At 43.1% G+C, this 21,765-nt stretch overlaps 1 protein-coding gene across 2 annotated transcripts in view; it reads left to right on the forward strand.

The window, feature by feature from the left end:
• Nucleotides 1-21,765, forward strand: part of LOC105006380 (cadherin EGF LAG seven-pass G-type receptor 1) — a 47,010-nt gene that overhangs the window by 18,392 nt on the left and 6,853 nt on the right. For both annotated transcript variants that reach the window (XM_010864882.3, XM_010864883.3), the window contains 19 exons: nucleotides 1,249-1,364; nucleotides 1,959-2,047; nucleotides 9,303-9,460; nucleotides 10,770-10,933; nucleotides 12,083-12,208; nucleotides 14,008-14,174; nucleotides 14,417-14,602; nucleotides 15,108-15,221; nucleotides 15,326-15,500; nucleotides 15,862-16,003; nucleotides 16,409-16,529; nucleotides 16,651-16,834; nucleotides 17,055-17,156; nucleotides 17,326-17,420; nucleotides 17,533-17,742; nucleotides 18,800-18,983; nucleotides 19,129-19,278; nucleotides 19,443-19,713; nucleotides 20,167-20,334. In XM_010864882.3, the coding sequence (XP_010863184.2) occupies nucleotides 1,249-1,364; nucleotides 1,959-2,047; nucleotides 9,303-9,460; nucleotides 10,770-10,933; nucleotides 12,083-12,208; nucleotides 14,008-14,174; nucleotides 14,417-14,602; nucleotides 15,108-15,221; nucleotides 15,326-15,500; nucleotides 15,862-16,003; nucleotides 16,409-16,529; nucleotides 16,651-16,834; nucleotides 17,055-17,156; nucleotides 17,326-17,420; nucleotides 17,533-17,742; nucleotides 18,800-18,983; nucleotides 19,129-19,278; nucleotides 19,443-19,713; nucleotides 20,167-20,334 (2,922 nt within the window). The remainder of the gene's footprint in view (nucleotides 1-1,248; nucleotides 1,365-1,958; nucleotides 2,048-9,302; nucleotides 9,461-10,769; nucleotides 10,934-12,082; nucleotides 12,209-14,007; nucleotides 14,175-14,416; nucleotides 14,603-15,107; nucleotides 15,222-15,325; nucleotides 15,501-15,861; nucleotides 16,004-16,408; nucleotides 16,530-16,650; nucleotides 16,835-17,054; nucleotides 17,157-17,325; nucleotides 17,421-17,532; nucleotides 17,743-18,799; nucleotides 18,984-19,128; nucleotides 19,279-19,442; nucleotides 19,714-20,166; nucleotides 20,335-21,765) is intronic.

Consider the following 21,765-nt stretch of genomic DNA (forward strand, 5'->3'; position numbering starts at 1 on the left):
GTTTGTCATAACATGAGTAATGAACATCGCCTGCTTGTGAATGAGGATTGATTTCTCGGGCGTGTTTACTATTGTGTCCTTCACTGGTTCTCTTTGCATTTGCAGACACCTGGAGTTTTTGTGTTTTCTTTTTTCTACCTTTGTAGTGAGCTGTCTATCCACGCCTAAACGATACACATCTGACAGCATCTCTGGAGACACTTGAGAAAGTGTTTACATTTCAGTTATTTAGCTGTAGCTCTTGTCCAGAGGAACTTACAGTAGTGGGTGCGTACATTTTAATAACCCTGGCATTGCATGCACCATTCAACCCATTGAGTGACTCAGGACAGAATGAGAGAAATAATAAGTGGCAACTTTAACCTACGTTCACTTACAACACCTTTTGTAAATGAAGTAATAGCTGTATCCATGGCAATGTAAAAAAAAAAAAAAAGACACAACAACCCATTGTCTTTGTCTCACCGACTGGTCTTGTCAGGGCACATCTGAACAGCAAATCACAAGTGCTGAATCATAGTTCTGCTACATCAGTCGTGAGATTTGCAATCAGCATAATAAAGGAAGTGCAAGCCATTTCATCCTGCAGTTAGATGCAGATCTTGTTTTCAGTAGCTAAATACATTGTTAAAACACGTTTTTTTAATCGAGGCTGCCTGGGGGGTTGTGGACTACATAGTAAAACATCTCTCTAGCGTCCTGCACTCACATTCCCTGGAATAGGTTAAAACAGGAAAGGAGGTGGGGTGCCAGAATGCCCTATGGTGTTTTGGTTTGGTTGATCGTGGTTTCCTGTGACGATGCCCTATGCCATATGGCTCTTGACTCCAGTGCCCATACCCGCTATGTGCCGAAGGGCTAATGACATCGCGGCCCGGGTCCCAGTGTGGGTCCAGTGTCTATGTCTGATCACACCATCGTCCTTCCCGCAGACATTTTCCAAATAATTTTTCTCCTCTTATTGTCCCGATATGATTCTTCTTTCCACTGCCCAATTTTCTCTCTCATTGTGCCTCATTTCCCAAGTTTGTCTGTAAATGTGTCCTCACCTCCCCCACCCCGCTCAACTGGTACTGTTCTTGCATTCCCTCGACAGAGATGACCTTGACCTGTGGACTTTTTTTCATAGCAATGAAATGGCTCTATTAAATATCTCCCCTTTATGTTTTCCTCGTCTTCATTGCTTCATTATGTGCTGATAATAAATTATATTGTGCAAAGTGACTGTATGTCCTGTATGATCGGCAGGTTCGCCACCCGGGACACCAATGCCTTGCTGCTTTACAATGGAAGATTTAACGAGAAGCACGATTTTATTGCCTTGGAGATCATCAAAGAACAAATCCAGCTCACCTTCTCGGCTGGTAAGGGAATGAAGAGATGGTCTGTCTCTTCAGTTTCCTCGCTATTCCATTTGCTTCGCTTCACTTCATTCCTGTTGCACTTTGTGCAAAATACAAAATCTCATTAACGGTGGGAGGAGGGGGTCAAAGTTTATGAAGCCAACCCTCGGTATACCTGGGAAAATTGAGGGAACACTCTGATCTCGCCGTTCACCCAGTGGACCGTGTCTTTGTGCATTAAGTTAGACAGGGAATTCTTAGCACAGAGGTAATCGTCTAAGTAAACAATCATTAACTGGCTGTCCATCTAACTGTAATGTTGTTCATTGCTCTGGGTCAGTAGCATCAATATTAAAAGACCTCAGAGGTCTAAAAGGTTCTGTTTTTCAGAAACTTTCCTAGTCCTTTCCTTCAGCTTCATTCCAAACCAAGTGCCGGTGCTGCCACTGGGTAAAACACATTTAGAGTTTGGTTTAGTGTTGTGAAATGAAAGAAAGTGAAATGAGCGAACGTCCTGAGAGGAGGTATCTATGAAAAGGATCAAACCCAGTCGGTGTGTATTCTGTGTCGATTAAACTCTTTCCTGTTTCCTATTTCCTGTTTCCCTCCCTTTAGGAGAAGACAAAACCACAGTATCACCCTTTGTCCTAGGTGGGGTGAGTGATGGCCAGTGGCATAGGTTACTGCTACACTACTACAACAAGGTGAGCACACCTCCTGAATAGGCCGAACCTCTCATCGTACTATTTTGTCACTTACAGAATAATACTCCTGTGTCCCTGTTTACTTTGCTCTTGTTGCCTACTTGAATAACACATTTGGTAAGGGTAAGAGACAATGCATTTGGGGATAATTGTTTAGGAATCCTTTAATCACAAGGGACTAGGATACCGGTACAATAAGAATGTTATGATCCCAGATGTATTGCCCTCATAAGCCGCCAGTACTCAAATTCAAGGTCAGAGGTCATTCAAGTAGGGAACCCATACTATCCCCCGCCCCTTGGAAAGGGTTGTCAAGGGAACAGACCGCTTGTCTTTGTTTTGGGTCGATTTGAAGCTCAAGAATGGCTTGGGGCTGAGTTGGGACTGTCATATTGACAAAGATAAGAGAATGGATTATTGAGATTCCATTTCAGACTGGTACTTTTGTTTTGAAAGGCTATCTGGATCTTGTGAAACTAAACAGGAAGGCCTGAAACAGTGAAGTATTTCCTACCATGCAGGATTTTTTGTGTTTATTGGCAGCCAAAATGTTTGTGGCCACCTTCAAAGATGGATCCTACTGAGTGCCATGTTCCAGGAAAGACATAGTTGTTTTTCAAAAGTTTGTAGCTCTGCTAAACATGAAAACACAATAGTGCAGACTGTATTACAAATAGGTAATAAAATCACCAGAATTTAGGTACTGTCAGTTATATTTTGGAATTATGTTCCTAACTATTCACAAAAATAAAACTGAGACATTATCTGATTGCATCTCAGTGTAATTGACTTGAAATGTTTGCACATAGAATGATTTTGTATAATAATATTTTACATTCTGTCCCAGGGAAGTAACATTGTTATAGATGGGCAAAATGAAATTGGCAGCATTGATTCATCTTAAACGTTACAGTTAGGGACATTTTATAAGGAAAATATATGTTTTTGCATGTGGCAGACGGACTACAGTGAGGGAAAAAAGTGTTTGATCCCCTGCTGATTTTGTATGTTTGCCCACTGACAAAGAAATTATCAGTCTATAATTTTAATGTTAGGTTTTTTTGAACAGTGAGAGACAGAATAACAACAAATAAAATCCAGAAAAATGCATGTAAAAAATGTTATTGATTGATTTCCATTTTAATGAGTGAAATAAGTATTCAACCCCTCTGCAAAACATGATTTAGGACTTGGTGGCAAAACCCTTGTTGGCAATCACAGAGGTCAGATGTTGCTTGTAGTTGGCCTCCATGTTTGCACACATCTCAGGAGGGATTTTGTCCCGCTCCGCTTTGCAGATCTTCTCCAAGTCATTAAGGTTTCGAGGCTGACGTTTGGCAACTCGAACCTTCAGCTCCCTCCACATATTTTCTATGGGATTAAGGTCTGGAGACTGGCTAGGCCACTCCAGGACCTTAATGTGCTTCTTCTTGAGCCACTCCTTTGTTGCCTTGACTGTGTGTTCAGTCCTTCACGGAGTAGTGTGTTAGCAATTGTTTTCTTGGTGACTATGGTCCCAGATGCCTTGAGATCATTGACAAGATCCTCATGTGTAGTTCAGGGCTGATTCCTCACCGTTCTCATGATCATTGTAACTCCACGAGGTGAGATCTTGCATGGAGCCCCAGACCGAGGGAGATTGACAGTTCTTTTATGTTTCTTCCATTTGCGAATAATTGCACCAACTGTTGTCACCTTCTCAACTGCTTGGCGATGGTCTTGTAGCTCATTCCGGTCTTGTGTAGGTCTACAATCTTGTCCCTGACATCCTTGGACAGCTCTTTGGTCTTGGCCATGGTGGAGAGTTTGGAATCTGATTGATTGATTGCTTCTGTGGACAGGTGTCTTTTATACAGGTAACAAACTGAGATTAGGAGCACTCCCTTTAAGAGTACACTCCTAATCTCAGCTTGTTACCTGTATAAAAGACACCTTTGAGCCAGAAATCTTTCTGATTGAGAGGAGATCAAATACTTATTTCACTCATGAAAATGCAAATCAGTTTATAACATTTTTGACATGTTTTTTCTGGATTTTTTTGTTGTTATTGTGTCTCTCACTGTTCAAATAAACGTACCATTAAAATTATAGACTGCTAATTTCTTTGTCAGTGGGCAAACGTACAAAATCTGCAGGGGATCAAATACTTTTTTCCCTCACTGTACATCACTTATTTTTTCTTGGGGGGGGGTGTATACTATTTTTATTTTGTCATTATTATGATTAATAAATCGTTATGCTTAATTTTACACAATTACACAATTTCTCCAGATTTCCAAGAAATATGCTGTTACCTATAATTACTTTCCAGATCAACAAACTAGTGTGGGCATTTACTGGTCATCAGAAATATACATTTTAACTGACTGCTGATTGGGCTGCTTACCTTTCTCTAGACTCCTGATTGGTCAGCTCAAACCCCTCATGAGCATTTTTCCAATTTTCTTTTTGAGAAATATGGTCAACCCTACAAACATAGCCACCTGTTCTTTTACACAGAAAAGGCTCTATGTTTGAAGCCAGAGGGAAACTAGCGTAACTGGAGCAATATGTGTAGAACTACTCAAAAGAGACTGGGCATGTGGTGATTATTGTTAATATTGAACACCCTTGCCCCAATCTGGTTTCTTTCTGTGTCGTCCTGTGACACTGAAGGCAGCTGCCCTTTCTCTACTCACTTAAGATTACCCCCTTGTACTGCCCTTTCTCTACTCACTTAAGATTACCCCCTGTGGAGCCACATGAACACTGCGGGGTCCTTCCCTGTGGGGTCTTTCTCTGGCCAACCATGTGTTGCTCAGGGTCCTACTACAACAGCAGCCGTTTACTTAGTCATTTTGCTGCAAGTTCTGACCGGGCCCTTTTAATTCGTGAACATATTTGGTCTTTTGATTAAGAGGTCTCATCAGTTATTGGAAAAGATTCTCACATGCCTTTTGATTTCAAACTTTAGTGTAATACTTTTCAGCAGAACTGGATACTAATATTTACCTCAAGATATGCTTTTTTGTTGACAATGCAATTATGCCAGCACCTAATATAACTTTTTTTGGTTTTACGACGTTAGTAAGCCAAGAACACATTCTAATTTAAAGCGTTTAAAGCTTTAATATTAGATTTTTAGTGGGTTGATTAAGCTATTATAATCTTACATTTTAGTAAATATCTTGTGCTTTTGCATGCTGGATTAGATATCAACATGGTCAATAATGAGCAATGATTGGCAAGTTCAACTCTTTTTATTGAATCAGATCTTTGTATTGTTCAGTGAAAAGCACAAATCCTTCAAATGATTTTCTTCATTTGAGTCAATAATACCCTGAGTAGCCCATGACCAACTGCTGATGAACAACAAACCGTAAAGTCTGTGTGTAGTATGTACAGCTTCGGAAAACATTAAGAGACCACTGAACCTTTTTCTTTCCTTTCCAAAAAAGTTGAAAAGGAAGTTTTTGAGTCAGGAACAGAAGCATTCAATTTGCAGTGGTCTCTTAATTTTAACCCTTCTGTTCCTCACTCAAAACCTTCCTTTTCGACCCTTTTTAAAGGAAAGAAAGAAGTGCAGTTGTCTCTTAACTTTTTCCAGAGCTGTATGTCATGATTACACATACAAGGCCTCTCATTCCAAATAGGGGGTCATTGCTGACATGCAATAATGACTTGTACATGTATGGTTCAAATGAGGTATAACTATGGTAGGTCTTTTTGCCTACCATAAAAAAAAACATCACTAACTGCACATCACTAAATAGGCCAACCAATGAAAATTTTTTACTTCAGAAACCAGTAGAAAAGGTTTCCAAAAGGCGATGTCCTGTTTTAGGGTGAATTTAGTTTTTGCCCAGCCAGGCTTTAAAGCTACAATCTCTTGTTTTGCCAGGGTCAATGTTTATGATGTATTGACCAAGTAGCATTAGTGTTAATGTTAACAGAGATTAAATATGTAAAGTCGTATAATGTTTTGTGTGTGGTTTGATTGCTCTGGCCTTTGATCACATAGGTGGTCGATAGAAAACTGTGTTAATCTGTAAACTACATCTGTTAGTGTTAAAGAACAATTGCCCTCAGCTATGGTATTGTAAGTTCACCTAGACATACCCTTTGATTTCAGTGATAGAAAGTAAAAACAACTAGTTGTTTTGTCTATTGTCCACCTAGACGTGACATCCATCATCTGTGTTACACTTCTGCATGCATGAAACTGTCACACACACACACAGGTTTTACTATCAAGGTGAGGACCGGGAATTTACTAACCTTAACCCATTAAAAATCATATCCTTCATCTCAATAACTTAACCTTTATGACTAAAATGTACTTAACTCTAACTTCTAAACCTAACCATTAAAGGCTAAACTTAACTCTGATTCTAAACCTAACCGTGATATACTTTAAACTTAACCCCAAGTCAGATATAGCTTCTGGTTAAAGTGATAAACTGGCCAAATGCTGCATTCTTTTTCTTGTTTTACGATCTTCAGTTCCGATTCAGATAATACAGGAACACACACACACAGTTTGGAATTTCCTTACTCAGGTCATTGGTCACATTCATAGAATATATGCTAAAGGGTATTGTTTTGGATTTAGTTTTCTGCTTCAGCTTTCTTCATTTTCAGGATGACGGAACACACTTGATTTACAGTATCTGTTGATTTGTGAGACTGTTTTTTTGGAAAGTGTGTAAAGAGAGGGGGAAAAAATGTAATTGAGTTGTTGGGTTAGATATGGTTAAATCATGCAAATGGAATGCTGCCTATATATGGAAGAGCAAGGGACATACTTTAAGAGTTTTCTGTAGTCTTGGCATAATTAGACTTGTTTATGTTCTTTAAACAGAAGGTCAAACCAAACATTATAAACTGGTGCCTTGAATTCTCATGTCACTTTTTACTGCTATAAATGAATTTGTAACCTGTTTATATGATCAGTAAGGCATCTCAGGGGTTTGTGGTATTCTGCCAGTATACAACGGCATTACCTGATGCATAGTGCTTAAGACCAGCTCTTAGCTGTGCAATATTGATCAAATCTCAGCCCCTCGTGCCTTATTGTTTAAGCGTTGTGCATCAGTCTTAAAGGTCCCTTCTACAGAGCAGTCAGAATTGGATTGATTGAATTGAGATGTTCAGGCATCTTCGTCAACAGAGCTACATGTCACAGACTGATGTTATGAGTCAGGACTCCTCAAGACCTAAGGCCCTTCGGTACAATTATATAACAGTGCCTATTACCATGCTGTAGTCTGTTGTAAACTGGCCTTAGGTCCTGTCCTTAATGCTTGCCTATTGTCCAAGGGGTGTACACAAGGCCTAAGCCGAAGCTATGGATTTCGTCAAAAACCATTCCAAAGTGAAAGTCTATTCATCAAGGCTTGGCTGGTTTAGACATGAGTGATATGTCTACATCTGTGTTCCATGGTGTTGCCCTCATGTTCAGAACAAATGACCAAGTGAGAGAGGATAGTCTAATTTCAGCCAGGGGGAAGTTTCTGCAGCCCAATGGGAAAACAGCAGCAGTTCTTTGATGTGAATATTTTTTTGCAGATGGTGCACTTTTTTTTTGTTGCAATTTTAATTTGTCTAAACTCTGCTACAGCAGAATATTTTACATTGGATGTCTTTGTTGAAGATGTTTTGCATGATGTCTTTAGTGCGTGGAGAATGAGCCAAAGTGATGTTTGGCAGAAACACTACCTCTAACAGCCGACACAGGGCTTAATGAGAGCAGTGAAGCCCTTGGGTGACCCACGACGACAGACGACCAAAGATCTTAATGCCACTGACAGAAAAAGGGAATTATTATGGTGTCCCTCATTCCTGACCTGAGGTGTTTTCAGTGGTATCAATCTTTTTCCACGTCACAGCCTCGCAAACCGCATTCATCGCAGCCTTTCCACGTCACAGCCTCGCAAGCCGCATTCATCTTGGAAACACGTTTGTTTGGCTAGTTCTGTCACTTATTAGGCATGAGTTGGAGAAATCACTGCAACACTGAATGGCAAAATCTGTGCTTTAAACTTTCTGTCTTGCTTGTCTTTTAATCAGTTTGACTACATAATGTTAGAGCTCAGCGTGAATGTTGAAGACCAGCAGTGAGATGTTTTCATGCTGCTAAGACCGAATTTTTCATCAACTCGGACTTTGCAGAGAGATTGCAGGACCAGATCAAATTACTGTCGGATTCCTGTATGGCTCCCAGAGCCGTGCTGATCTCAGACAGTCCAATATGTCATCAGGGAAACTGATATGCTCATTGTGTGGAATGTCATCCCGTTAGAGTAATCAGTTAGCTGAAATTGGATGCTAGCAACACCCAATGGGCAACTTCGACAGCTGGAATGCCGTCATTGATCAGGCCCATTCAGGATGATTAGAATGTCATAGAGGTTGATATTAGTGTATTAGTATTCATTTATTTCTGGGCTACAATGATTGATTTTGAAATGTTTGGACTGTCGCAGGCTTCTATTCCACGCAATGCTACTCCAAACCTTAGCTATGTTTTTCTACTAAGGAGGGAACTCATTGTAATGAGTGGCATTTAGAAAGGCAGCTCTCTAGAAACAGCCACTATCTCTGCTCCACAACATTGAACCCCTTCCTGTTGTCACACCTGCAGTGGCATCTACGTGTCTTCCTTCTGGCTCTGTCACATCCCCACAGGAAGAAGATAAACGGTCCACACACAGAGAGAAACAGGGGAAAATAAGGCCACTAAACACAATGATGTTTCAGGACGACTAAATGGAAAATGTCAGTGTGTTGTAAATAATATACTATGTAAACAGACATTGTAGTGAACTGAGTTGCAGGGGGCTTCAGGCTGACATTTGCTGATGATTTATCCAATGGTTGTCGTCGCTTGGTGGAAACAGTTGTCCCACTGGAGGAATTGACACACAATTCATTCTCTCCCAACACCAGTGGACCTCATATAATCAGATTAGCACCTCAGTCAATGGTACCTCGGTTGAGCAAAGAATAATCTTCATGCTGGAGTTTTAAGGGTTAAGTCTGCAATTCCCAAATAGACATCCAAACAAACGGTCCTGCGCTTAGAAAACTGAAAATGTGCATGTCTCAGTAATGCAAATGAATGAAATTGTCAGTCTGTCAGACCATGAATTAGTCTGAAGCTGTTCCCCATCTAAGAGATACGTCATTTTGACTCATTTTTGGATGGGTAAGATATTCTTGCAATGGTTTAGTAGTTGTGTTCCTTACACTTCTTATGACCACCCTATCTTTTCAGCCCAACATTGGTCGCCTTGGCATCCCCCATGGGCCATCGGGTGAGAAGGTGGCTGTTGTCTCTGTGGATGACTGCGACATCGCCATGGCAATTCACTTTGGTGGCCAGATCGGGAACTACTCTTGTGCTGCCCAAGGCACGCAGACAGGACAGAAGAAGTGAGTTCAAAGTCTGATAGAGTTTGGTGAAGTCTACTGTTCGGCATGTTTTAGCTGTTCTCTCATCATGCAAAACTGCACAACAGGCTAAATAGAAGGCTGTGACTGCAACTGCCATTTGGTTTGACATGTTACATCCTTGCATACAGAAGAATTAGAACCTAGAGTACATAAGTATTGGTAGGCTTAAAGGGGAACACAGCAGTTAAAATAATAACAAAGGGGATTCTCTACCCCTGTTTCTGTATTAAATATATATTTTTATTTTTTACAAATGTTGGAGTAAAAAACGCTTGTATTGTGGGTTCTTTTTTGGTGCAACAGTTTAACTGAGCTCATGAGACATTTATACATTATATTCTTCATGACTCAGTGGATAAATAAAATTCATTGATTGGTCGGGAAATGCATCTAGTAGCTCCTGATTGCCTCTTTCAACTTTTGATTTCTTTGTAATATTCTTGTGGAAATCCCCATGTCTTAAATCCGTTTTTCATAAAACTGCTTTGGACAAGTTTGTTGGGTATTAGCAAATCACAAGACTTACAATAGAGGGCATATTATTACATGCAAGCTGTGAATGTTTTACTTATGTTATGTGTGCCTGTTGCGCTAGCCATTCTGATCAGTAGCAATTTTGATGCAGAGGTTAAGGGGTTGTATGAGGAAAGCAAAAAAAGCTAAAGCTTTGGATTTTTTTAAATAACACTTTCCTAGTGTATAGATGTAAGACGCTCTTCGAAATTGCAAATCTATATATGAGACACTTTTCTACGGAAGACCTAAAGCCCAAGTCATTTCTTTTTTGGTAAAAATTGGAGATTAAGATTGAAATACAAAATTGTTTAAATGAGATACAAAATTGTTTAAACCAGATTAATTTCAAATCTTGGCAAAAGGCATGTTTTTGCCTTGGGCTTCAGGGCTTTTGTTCTTTTCATTGTTGTCAGTTAACGCTGAGGATTTGTTTGAATAGTAAGGTTAACACACATGACTGTATCTGTTAGTGACAGATATGTGGTTGTTTGAATAAAACAAACATTGTGTATCAGCACTTTAAAACATGTCAATCAATGCTAGAAATGTCACTCTGAATAATCAACACTGGCCCCTTTGCTGTGTGCCTTTGGGTATTTTCTGTCTATTGTTGTGCGGGGGGCATATTGCTAAAATATGATTTTACTTCACTTGTTCTAGTGAGGGTGTGGCCTTATTGGGGTGCCGGACTGTAATGTCACTCCAATCATGCTTATAACTCTAACCAGAGTTCAGACCCAGCTGATGGTTGTTCTGTGTTGTCTCTCTCTAGGTCCCTGGACCTCACCGGACCACTACTTCTGGGTGGTGTTCCCAACCTGCCAGAGGATTTCCCCGTCCAGAATCGAGACTTTGTGGGCTGTATGAGAGACCTGACTATTGACAGCGAGCTTGTGGACATGGCCAGTTATGTAGCCAACAACGGTACTGCGGCAGGTCTGTTACAATCCTTACATTGTACAATGTTACCTCATATTGTGAGTGTAAGATCAGGCTGATGAGCATCCAAATTACTTTTTAAATACACCAATCGGCCAGAACATTATGATCACCTGCCTAATATTGTGTAGGTCCCCCTTTTGCCGCCAAAACAGCCCTGACCCATTGAGGCATGGATTGATTTTCCTTCCTTGGACCACTTGTGATAGGTACTGACCACTGCAGACCGGGAACACCTCACAAGGGCTGCTGTTCTGGAGATGCTCTGACCCAATCATAAAGCCATCACAATTTGGCCCTTGTTAAAGTCGTTCAGATCCATATGCTTGCTCATTTTTCCTGCATCTAACACATCAACTTTGAGGACAGAATGTTCACTTGCTGCCTAATATATACCACCCATTGACAGGTGCCATGATAACGAGATTATCAGTGTTATTCACTTCACCTGTCAGTGATCATAATGTTATGGCTGATCGGTGTATATATTTATATAGATTATCAGTGTTATTCACTTCACCTGTCAGTGGTCATAATGTTATGGCTGATCGGTGTATATATTTATATAGATTATCAGTGTTATTCACTTCACCTGTCAGTGGTCATAATGTTATGGCTGATCGGTGTATATATTTATATAGATTATCAGTGTTATTCACTTCACCTGTCAGTGGTCATAATGTTATGGCTGATCGGTGTATATATTTATATAGATTATCAGTGTTATTCACTTCACCTGTCAGTGGTCATAATGTTATGGCTGATCGGTGTATATATTTATATAGATTACCAGTGTTATTCACTTCACCTGTCAGTGGTCATAATGTTATGGCTGATCGGTGTATATATTTATATAGATTACCAGTGTTATTCACTTCACCTGTCAGTGGTCATAATGTTATGGCTGATCGGTGAATTTGTACGGTATATAATCGAGTAAACTCAAAATGTGTTTTCTTTCCTCTGTGTTCCAGAACTTTGGGTTTGACTATCAGCTTTTAATTTAAGTTGCTTATCATTCAATAACAGATGGAAAATGTATAAATTACAGTGTATTTTGTACGGTTTCAGCATAGCATACTTATGTTTTATTTTGGCAATTCTGTCTGCCACTGATTACTGTTTGTCTTTTGTGTCCGTATTCAGGTTGTACAGCAAAGAAGGACTTCTGCACTAAAAGTGTGTGTCTGAATGGAGGAGTATGTGTGAACAAATGGAGCACCTACTCGTGTGACTGTCCCCTGGGCTATGGAGGGAAGAACTGTGAACAAGGTAGAGGATATTGGGAAAAGTATCTACAGGACAATATTGGAGGTTTTCCCCATTTGTGTCTGTAAATCCTGTATTCGTGTCATCACTCTGCATTTGGAGCTATGTTTTTGTGTTTTATTGTATGTTTCATTATTAATTGAGTCCCTAATTTTGCAGTCACACTCCACAAAGCTACTCTTGAGGAAACAGACAGTAAAGGTCAATGTGGCCGAGTTTCCTGTAAATCTTGACATTCCTACATTCCACAAACACACTCACACGCAGACAGAACCTAAACCTTGCCCTGCTTTAGGTAATCAGCTTGGCTTGATTGATGGATGTAATAGGGTAACCTTGTTTTCACTTACCCCTCAAGCAAACAAAGTACAAGGGCAAGAAGAATCCACTACTACATGTCATTGGTGTCCTGATTATTACCCAGCAGTGTATGGTTTGTTTCTACTTAACTAACACAGTATATAGACCTAGGACAGCAGTTCATGGGACAATACTTTAGTTGACAAATTTTCTGCACATTGAATAGTAGTTTGTTCTTTTACCTTCCATTAGGGATAAACACTATGTCAGGAATTGCTTCCCCTATTGGCATAGCAGTTTAAAGGAAAACACGATTTGTGAGCCAACCTTTCCACTTTTCTGATGAAGTTAATAGGAAATCACATCTCAAATGAGATATATACTTGTGAAAGTTTACGTTCCCCCACTTCCTAAAACAACCTCTAAAAAGGTGAGGACATTTCAATTCTGTTGTTCACTGTAGCCTTGTTGGTTGGACAGGACCAACAAAGCATGAGCCCCAGGGGTTGCAAAAATCAGACAGACAGACAGACCTCATCAGTGATTCAATCCAATCATGAAATAATGGGTCGTCTTAAGCACAACACGGGGAACACGAGTAACCCAGTGACTCAGCTCATGAAATAGGGTCAGGGACTGGGCATCTGAATGGAGAAAAGGGAGCCAACCAGGTAGGGACAACAAGCATGGTTTGTCAGTGTAGTGCCTTGCCATTCACCTTTGGGCCAGACTACACTTAATCATTGGACCTACTGAAAAGATGAGTCTTCAGGAAAGATTTAAAGCTTAAGTCCCCCTGTGTCTCTTACAAACTAAATAGGTATAGGAGAAAGCCTGTGACTTGTGACTGTAGTGCACATGTGATTAATTACATACAGCAGGACCAGTTTAGAAACAGGAGTAGGAGAAAGACCATTTCATGCTTTGTAGGTTAATGGTTCAACCTTATTAACCTACAACGGTGAAAACTTGAGATCAACCTCAGCCTTAACATAAAGCCAATGTGCCGCCTAATATGCTTAAAGCTTTTGCATCCAGTAAACATGAGACTAGACTAACAGAGATATTGAACGTAAATTCATTTAGTGTCTTATCTGGGTAGCCGGAGAGAAGAGCATGGCTTTGTAACAAAAGTACGTATTAGCTTTTCTGTATTCCGCAACATTCGTTTAAGATTTTTGCAATGTTACAAAGGAGTCGTCGCCAGGGATCAGCCATTATTGATGACGGCCCTGAACACTATGTACATTAAACAATAGCATGATTTGGAATCATGCATGAGTTCAACATTTCCCCCACTAACCATGAATTACCGTGTCAACAACTTCTTTACTCTCCCTTCACATCAAAACTCATTCCTCTTTGTGGTCAGAATGTAGTTAAGATGTACGTAACAAGGCCTAGACATCATTCGGGGCTCTCATGGTAAGATCAACCTCATATCGTCATGTAAAACGTCAAATCCCAAGCTAAAGTGTCCCATTCTTTTTCCTGCCCTCCAGTCATGCCGTCGCCCCAGCAGTTCGATGGCCACGCCCTGGTGTGGTGGCGCGAGCCGGAGGTCACCATCGGCGTGCCCTGGTACGTGGGCCTTATGTTCCGGACCAGGCAGAGCTCTGGCACCCTGCTGCAGGCCAACGCCGGGGACTTCTCGAAGATACACATCCTGGTGAGTTCTGTGGGTCAGCCTGGAGTCCACACACAGTGCCTTCCTCCATGTTCCTCCAAGTGTCGCGAGGCTGGGTAAAGTTATGATAAGATTAAGCCAATCCCATGACAGCTTTATTTAAATCACTAAACCTCATGTTCTCTTTCCCTCTCATTCTCAACCTCTGTCTCTCCTCTCAACTCTTGCTCACTGCTTTTTCCACTCTGCTGCTGACCTCCATCTCTCCCCGTCCCTGACTGTAGCTCAGTGGCAGACACGTACGATTCCAGGTGTTCCTGGGAGTGAGGCGGGTGGCCCTGCTGGACTTCCCTCAGGTGAGGGTGAGTGACGGGGCGTGGCACCACGTCCTGGTGGAGCTGAAGAGCATCAAAGACGGCAAGGACATCAAATACATGGCCCTAGTGTCACTTGACTACGGCATGTTTCAGGTACTAAGAGCCAAACTAACTCAATGTTAGCATGTTTCAAACTTTTTTTACCTTTATTTTCATGGGTATCGTATGCCAGGAACACATTCTTTCTTACTGCAACATCCTGGGAGCAGTTAAGTTTAGCTGTCTTTCTTGAGGACAGAATGACAGAGTTTTGTCGCGTTGTCGACTCTGGGATTAGAACCAGCAACCTTTCGTTTACTTGCTAAACACTCCTGACCACTAGCATGCCTTGGCGCCCCTTGTTTTGGTGCTGAGTTCCATAGCTGCAGATACAAACATCAATTTAATGTGACGCCGGAAATCCTGTCCCCTCCCACACAGTTGCCCTCAACCTTTGTAAAACGAGGAGTTGACATAGCTTGGCCAGGTTACTCACCCACTGACCGACCGATAATGTTGTATTCTAGTGTTTATGAATGGAATACATGATCTAGTGCAATAGGATCTGTATGCACAAAACACACCGTCTCAATAATAATATATTCCCATGGGCGGTTAGAGGTCAGTGGAGATCGGGAACGAGCTGCCAGGCCTGAGGCTCAGGAGTCTGTTTCTGGGGGGGCTGATGAAGAAAGACGGGACGGTCCAGAACGGACTAAAGGGTTGCATGCAGGTGAGCCCGACACACCACATTTCGCTGCTGTGTTCACCCGGGGGGGGAAATCACCACAGACCATCCGGTTGGTTGCGACCACACTAACAGTGCTGTGTGGCCAGGGCGTACGGATGGGCGAGACGTCCACCAACCTGGCCAACGTCAACATGCGCGAGGGTCAGAGGATCCGGGTGGAGGAGGGCTGCCAAGTGGCTAACCCCTGCGCCACTAACGTGTGCCCCGAGCACAGCCGCTGCACCGACGACTGGAGCGCACACTCATGCGTTTGCCGTCCCGGTAAGCCCCGCCCACCCCCGGTCGACACATCCTTCTCTGCCGTTGAAAACACCTTACGAAGACCGGGTCGAGCGCGCAGACATTAAAGGCGCAATTCGTTCAGATGGTCGCCACATTGAGATTGCCCATGCTTCTCCAAAAAGAAAGCGACCACGCCCCTTTGAAAGTGATCTCACCATCAATCACAAGGGTTTAGGTGTGCTGCAGGTCATTTGGGGAGGGATATGTATTGCTCTGTCTGTTTCAGCATACTTATATTTCAGCTTTTGAACTTATGATATGTTTGGGAAGGTGGGACTTTACGGCTGGAGATATTGCTGATTGTTGTTCCCGTGACTTCATATAATATTTTGACTCCCAGGGCACTTTGGTAGGGACTGCGTGGACGCGTGTCTGCTGAACCCCTGTCAGCACGTCTCCACCTGCGTGCGTCGGCCCAGCTCCCCCCACGGCTATGGCTGCCAGTGTGGCCCCAGCTCCTATGGAGAGTACTGCCAGAACCAGTAAGTACCGAGATCCACTGAAACAAGATCACTGAAGATTAAAAACACTCACAATATAAATGTATGTATATAGCTTTTTATTTGTATTATTAAACCCTCTCACCTGCTGTGAGTTGATGCAGGTTTGGGTGTTTATTTGCCAGGTTCTTCAAACGATACTTATTGGCTCAGAGCTTATTCCAGTGACCCCACTGAACCGCTCTTGTACCACTCAGTTCCTTCTATCAACTTCTGAACTAATCTGGCTCTGTAAACTATGGTGTCAGTTGGTGTCAAACAGCTTTAAGGTGGTTTTGACACCAACGCTTAACTTCCATTCAGTTGGCTGGTGATTTCCATTTGTGGCTCCTTGCTGTTATTTTTCACGTTCTAAGTGGACTGACAAATCATTCTGTGGTTCTCCAGAGCCAACCTACCGTGTGCTCGCGGCTGGTGGGGGAACCCCATCTGTGGTCCGTGTAACTGTGATGTCAGCAAAGGGTTCTACCGAGACTGTAACAAGACCACTGGGGAGTGTCGCTGTAAGGTAGGGGACAATATTCACCTAGCGTACCATTTCCCTCCGCCCCATGTCCGATATGCCCATTGGCGTTTTATCCGTTCCCTGCTCTGTTAAATGCTCAGGTCAAGCTCTCTTCTGCCCTCAGGATAACTACTACAGGCCCGAGGGAGGGGACACATGTTACCCCTGCGAGTGTTTCCAGCTCGGCTCCACGTCGCGCTCCTGTCACCCCGTCACAGGCCAGTGCCAGTGCAGGACGGGAGTGATCGGGCGCCAGTGTAATGGCTGTGACAATCCTTTCGCTGAGGTCACCTCCAGCGGGTGCATGGGTAGGGCGATCTCAGATGAAAATAAAACGTTCTTTGTCACATTTTTTATTAATAGCGGTTGTCGGAAAATGCTTGGTTACGTGCCGTCGTCCAGAAATGCAAGTAAATACATTAAAGTACCAACACAAATACACAGCGAAGTGAATAACAGCATGGCCTGCAAGTTCCCAAATTAACTCACTTCCTCATTAATCGACTGATCTGTGAATTTATCCACTAGTTGTATATGAGGGCTGTCCCAAGGCCTTTGATGGTGGGATTTGGTGGCCAAAGACCCAGTTTGGACAGCCTGCTGCCATGAAGTGTCAAAAAGGATCCATTGGTAAGTCAGTTTGACCAGACTTTGTATTGTGTTGTTATTCCTGGGGGAAAATAAACAACAAGAAATTGTCAACAGATAACTGTCACTATCCGTCTCCTCCTTATTCTTTACTCTCCCTTTGTTTCTCCTCGCCCTCCACCCATGCTTGACCCCCGCCCCTCACCAACAGGCACAGCCATCCGCCACTGCAGCGACGAGAACGCCTGGCTGCCTCCCGATCTCTTCAACTGCACCTCGCTCACCTTCTCTCAGCTGAAAAAAGAGGCACGCTGAAATGACTACCTCGTTCGAACCCAAACACCGACCCCGTTGAAATTAAAACCGCCCTGTACCACTGAGACGCCTGTCTGATCTCTTCCCCACCTTTGACCCGCAGGACGAGGAACTGCATCTCAACAGCTCCAGGATGGACGGCGAGAGGTCAAAGGCCCTGGCCAGCATGCTGCGGAGCGCTACCAACCGCACGGCCTCCCTCCAGGGCAGTGACGTGAAGACGGCGTATAGCGTCCTGACACGACTGCTGCAGTATGAGAGCCAGCAGCTGGGCTTCGACATGGCCGCCACAAGGGACATCCACTTCCATGAGGTGGGCCTCATTTCTTAAAGACGCCTTCATCGCCGGCCGTTCAGCGCTCTTCTTCGGCTCTCGTGACGATGTGATAATAAAGACAGGGTGGTTAGGGGAAAACGATCAGCAACCCTCCTCTTACGGAGGTTTTAACTCACTCCGACTCATAGAAATACCATCAAATACACAGATTCTCCATCCAGGTCCATACATCCACCCTAGTATTCTCTCATACCACAGTTTCTGAGACGTGCTTCAAAGAATAGCCAACATTGTTCAGCTAAACAGCTTAACTGCTTAAGGATCCCGCTAGTTTAAGTCACTAATAGTCACCTCAAATCCTGCTTATAGCGAGTACCGGTTTGTTAAGATACTTTTTTTCCAGTTGGAATTCCCCCCCCCCGCCCCTATAGGGAATGTGATCTAGAGCCTACCGGGGAGGGATTAAGTGTAAGTAATACCGCGAAATGATTAGCGTGTTTTTTATTAGCCTTATTAAGGCCATGACCGCACTGCGCTAACGGCTAACAGTGTACATTCTTGGCGCTGAGCCCAGCGTATTGGGGTGTGATAGAGGCCAGAAGGTGCAGCTGCAAGGGTTTAGGGGGTCAAGGACCAATCAGAATGGAGTTTATTGGGGATTGGGCCAATGGGTCTTTCAGTTCCCCAGGGGTGGTTGGGCGCGAGGCCAGATTGCACAGGTGCTGTTTTGCGGACGCCTGTATGGTGACCCCTCTTCCTTCACAGAGCAGCTCTCCTTTCCTTCTTTTGTTTTCTTTCACTCTGAATCATTGGCTTTGATTTCACATGTTTCATATGTGAGACATAATGATATTATTTGTTACTGGTAAATGCTGGAATGGTACTGTACATTGACAAGACTGGTTACTGAAGAGCTACGGTGTTCATGTTTTCATGTTTCATGTTTTGTGTTCACTGCTCTCTCCCTTGGTTTTTATTTTGATTCATAGTTACTAATTTTGCCACAAGATAGAACTTATACTACATAGTAGGTAGGTATTGGATAATCTGGATATGAACAACAGTAGGTGACCAATATGTGCTTACTGTCCAGAACATCGTCCGAGCGTGCAGCGCCATCTTGGACCCTGCCAACAGGAGACACTGGGAGCAGATCCAGCATTCCGAAGGTGGCACGGCGCTGCTGCTGCACAGCTTTGAGGAGTATGCCCACACCTTGGCCCAGAACATGAGGAAGACCTACCTGAATCCATTCACCGTTGTCACGGACAACATGAGTGAGTACAGCTGCAATCACACTATCAGTCACGCTACATCTCAGTCACACTACTCTCGTCTACATGGTGAACTAATGTGCAGTCATAGAAATAATTCATCTGTGTCAGGCATCATAGATACCGTTCTCTCTTTCCCTGCTCACAGTGGTCTCTGTGGTGCATTTGGACCCGTCCAAGCCAGAACAGACACAAATTCCAAGTTCTCAAGGTTTCCTGTCCAATCCCAAAGAGATTGAAGCCTCAGTACGCTTCCCAGATTTCCTGACAGAAAAGGAGCAGTCAGAGGAGGTTAAAGGTCAGCCAAAAGGAGTGAATGTGGTTCTGGTTTATTGGGCAGCTTTCATAGCAATTCACAATCAACTGGGCTGTTGTACAGTTTACCGACTCCGTCTTATGTGTTTCCGGTATGTGTCGTCAATTCGTTTCATTCATTTATTGTCATGATGTGGATTTTGTCAGCGTTCTCAATGGCACCGGCCAAAGACACAACGCCCACCGACGTACCAACAGCAATAGCCAGGGCCACGGGCGACTCTGTAACGGGGGCCCCTGGAGCCCCTCCTCTCCAGACAGAGTCCGCTGAGCCCTCCAACGCGGGACACCGTGCGTCCCCCAAGAGGAGGCGTCACGCTGAAATCCCAGGCCCTCTCCCTGTTGCCGTGGTGATCATCTATCGTACCCTGGGGCAGCTCCTGCCCGAGAACTATGACGCCGATCGCCGGAGCCTGAGGTATTGTTTACGTTTCCACAGTCGTGCAACATGCCGCGGCACTTCACCATAAACACACTAGAGATTGTGGCTATTATTTAGGGACTGTGCGTCCAAATATTTATATTCTAGCGTGTCTAATATGTCGACTGTTCCTCGCCGTAACCATGACATTTCTGTTGTATAGCGTGCCTGTAATTACATTGTGTTTCCGTGTATGGAATCAGTTAGTACTGTCTCATCATCCTTTCACTCGACTTTATTATGTTTGATGTTTAAATGCTATCATCCTCATGCTTCATCGTTGTGATTAGTCCCGTACGATGGGTCACCCTCGGTAAAAGCAAACCCCGAAAATGGAACGTTGACCTTTCCCCCCGATAAAAAAAAACGTTTCCGCTTCCCCCGATAAATCACAGCAGACATGCTCAACAACAGTCATTGTGATGTGTTGCCTATGTATGTGTGGTTTAGACTTCCCATGAGGCCCGTCATCAACAGCCCTATTGTGAGCACTGTGGTTTACAATGAGGGTCTGCCTTTGACCACCCATCCGTCGCAACCCGTCATACTGGACTACAAACTGCTGGAGACAGAGGAGAGGACCAAACCTGTCTGTGTCTACTGGAATCACTCCATCTCGTAAGCATACATTGATATCATAACATTTAGGTAATAGGTTTACAGTAGAGTTTAGCTACAGTGTTAAAACAAGGAAGTTTGAAACACCAACAATAGTGACGACTGAGCTGCCAGCAACTTAATGGTGGCTAGTTTTGGTGTTTTCAGTCAATCTATCAAATTTATTCATAAAGCCCCTTTTTACAACAGCAGTTGCCACAAAGTGCTTTTGCAAAACACCCAGCCTGAAACCCCAGGGAGTAAACCACATCGATGTTGAATTTCAGTGGCTAGGAAAAACTCCCTAAGAAGGCTGAAATTTAGGAAGAAACCTGGAGAGGAACCAGGCTCAGAGGGGTGACCAGTCCTCTTCTGGCTGTGCCAGGTGAACATTCTAAGAGTACACATTGTAATAATAAAATAATGTATGTGGGCTGAGTCCAGAGTCTACTAAACCTAATCCAGGTCAGAAGCATGACCAGATGGACAAGGACAGGGACAACCGGGGGTCCTCTTGGTTGTGATCTGCAACACAAACAGGAGGACTTTGGACAGGGTCAGCAATTAGTCTTTGGAGCCTGGTACTCTGGAGGTGTGGGCCAAGCCCTCATGTCCTCCTAAGTTTAAACAGGGCAGGAGACAGGGAACATTTAGAAAGTGCATTCCTTAGATTTACAAGGATTTACAGTGGAGAAGCAGAACTGACCCTACTCCCCTGGCACAATAATATAGCAGCATAAGTCCTTGGGTCTGAGGCAGGGGGGTCCAGTGACACTGTGGCCCTATCCTGGGGAGGCCCTGAACAGGGCCCAACAGGCAGGAAATCAATCCACCCACATTGCTAAGCATCAACCAAATGGATATCCAACAACCACAACCACCCTGAAATGAAGGCTGAATATTGCCAGCAGAGTTCAACCCAATTGCAAGATGTTGTTTTGATTTCTGTTTATTGAAGAATCAAATATGTTCATATTTAAAGTATTATTATGGTGTTTAAAATCTGGTCTAGTGCATAATTACATCATTCCATCTGAAGATATTTCAGTAAAGGTCTGTAGTCAAAGAGGCCCTGCAGTGGTTCTGGACCTTCTCTGACTGGCATGTGTGTGTGTGCAGTGCACTCTGATCGTCTGCAGCTATGATACACAGACACAGGAAATAATTTATCAGCAAAGGGAGTGAAAGGTCACAGTTTTGGGACTATCCAAACAAAATAATGAATCTGTCTGCATGCATTTTAACAAAAATTGCATACTTCAGATTTCTATCCTTTTTAAAGATCTGCAGGCAAGATAGGGGAGGAACATTCTGTACACAATGGTAAACAAAATAAATCTTAAAAACAATATATGGAATCATATTTATTTTACAGTTAAAAAAATCTGAAAATCTATAGACAATCTGTAATAATGTGATTTATACTATGCTTAAAAAGCATTCCAATCAAGG

Source organism: Esox lucius, chromosome 19 (assembly GCF_011004845.1).
Source record: "Esox lucius isolate fEsoLuc1 chromosome 19, fEsoLuc1.pri, whole genome shotgun sequence".
NCBI lineage: Eukaryota > Metazoa > Chordata > Actinopteri > Esociformes > Esocidae > Esox > Esox lucius.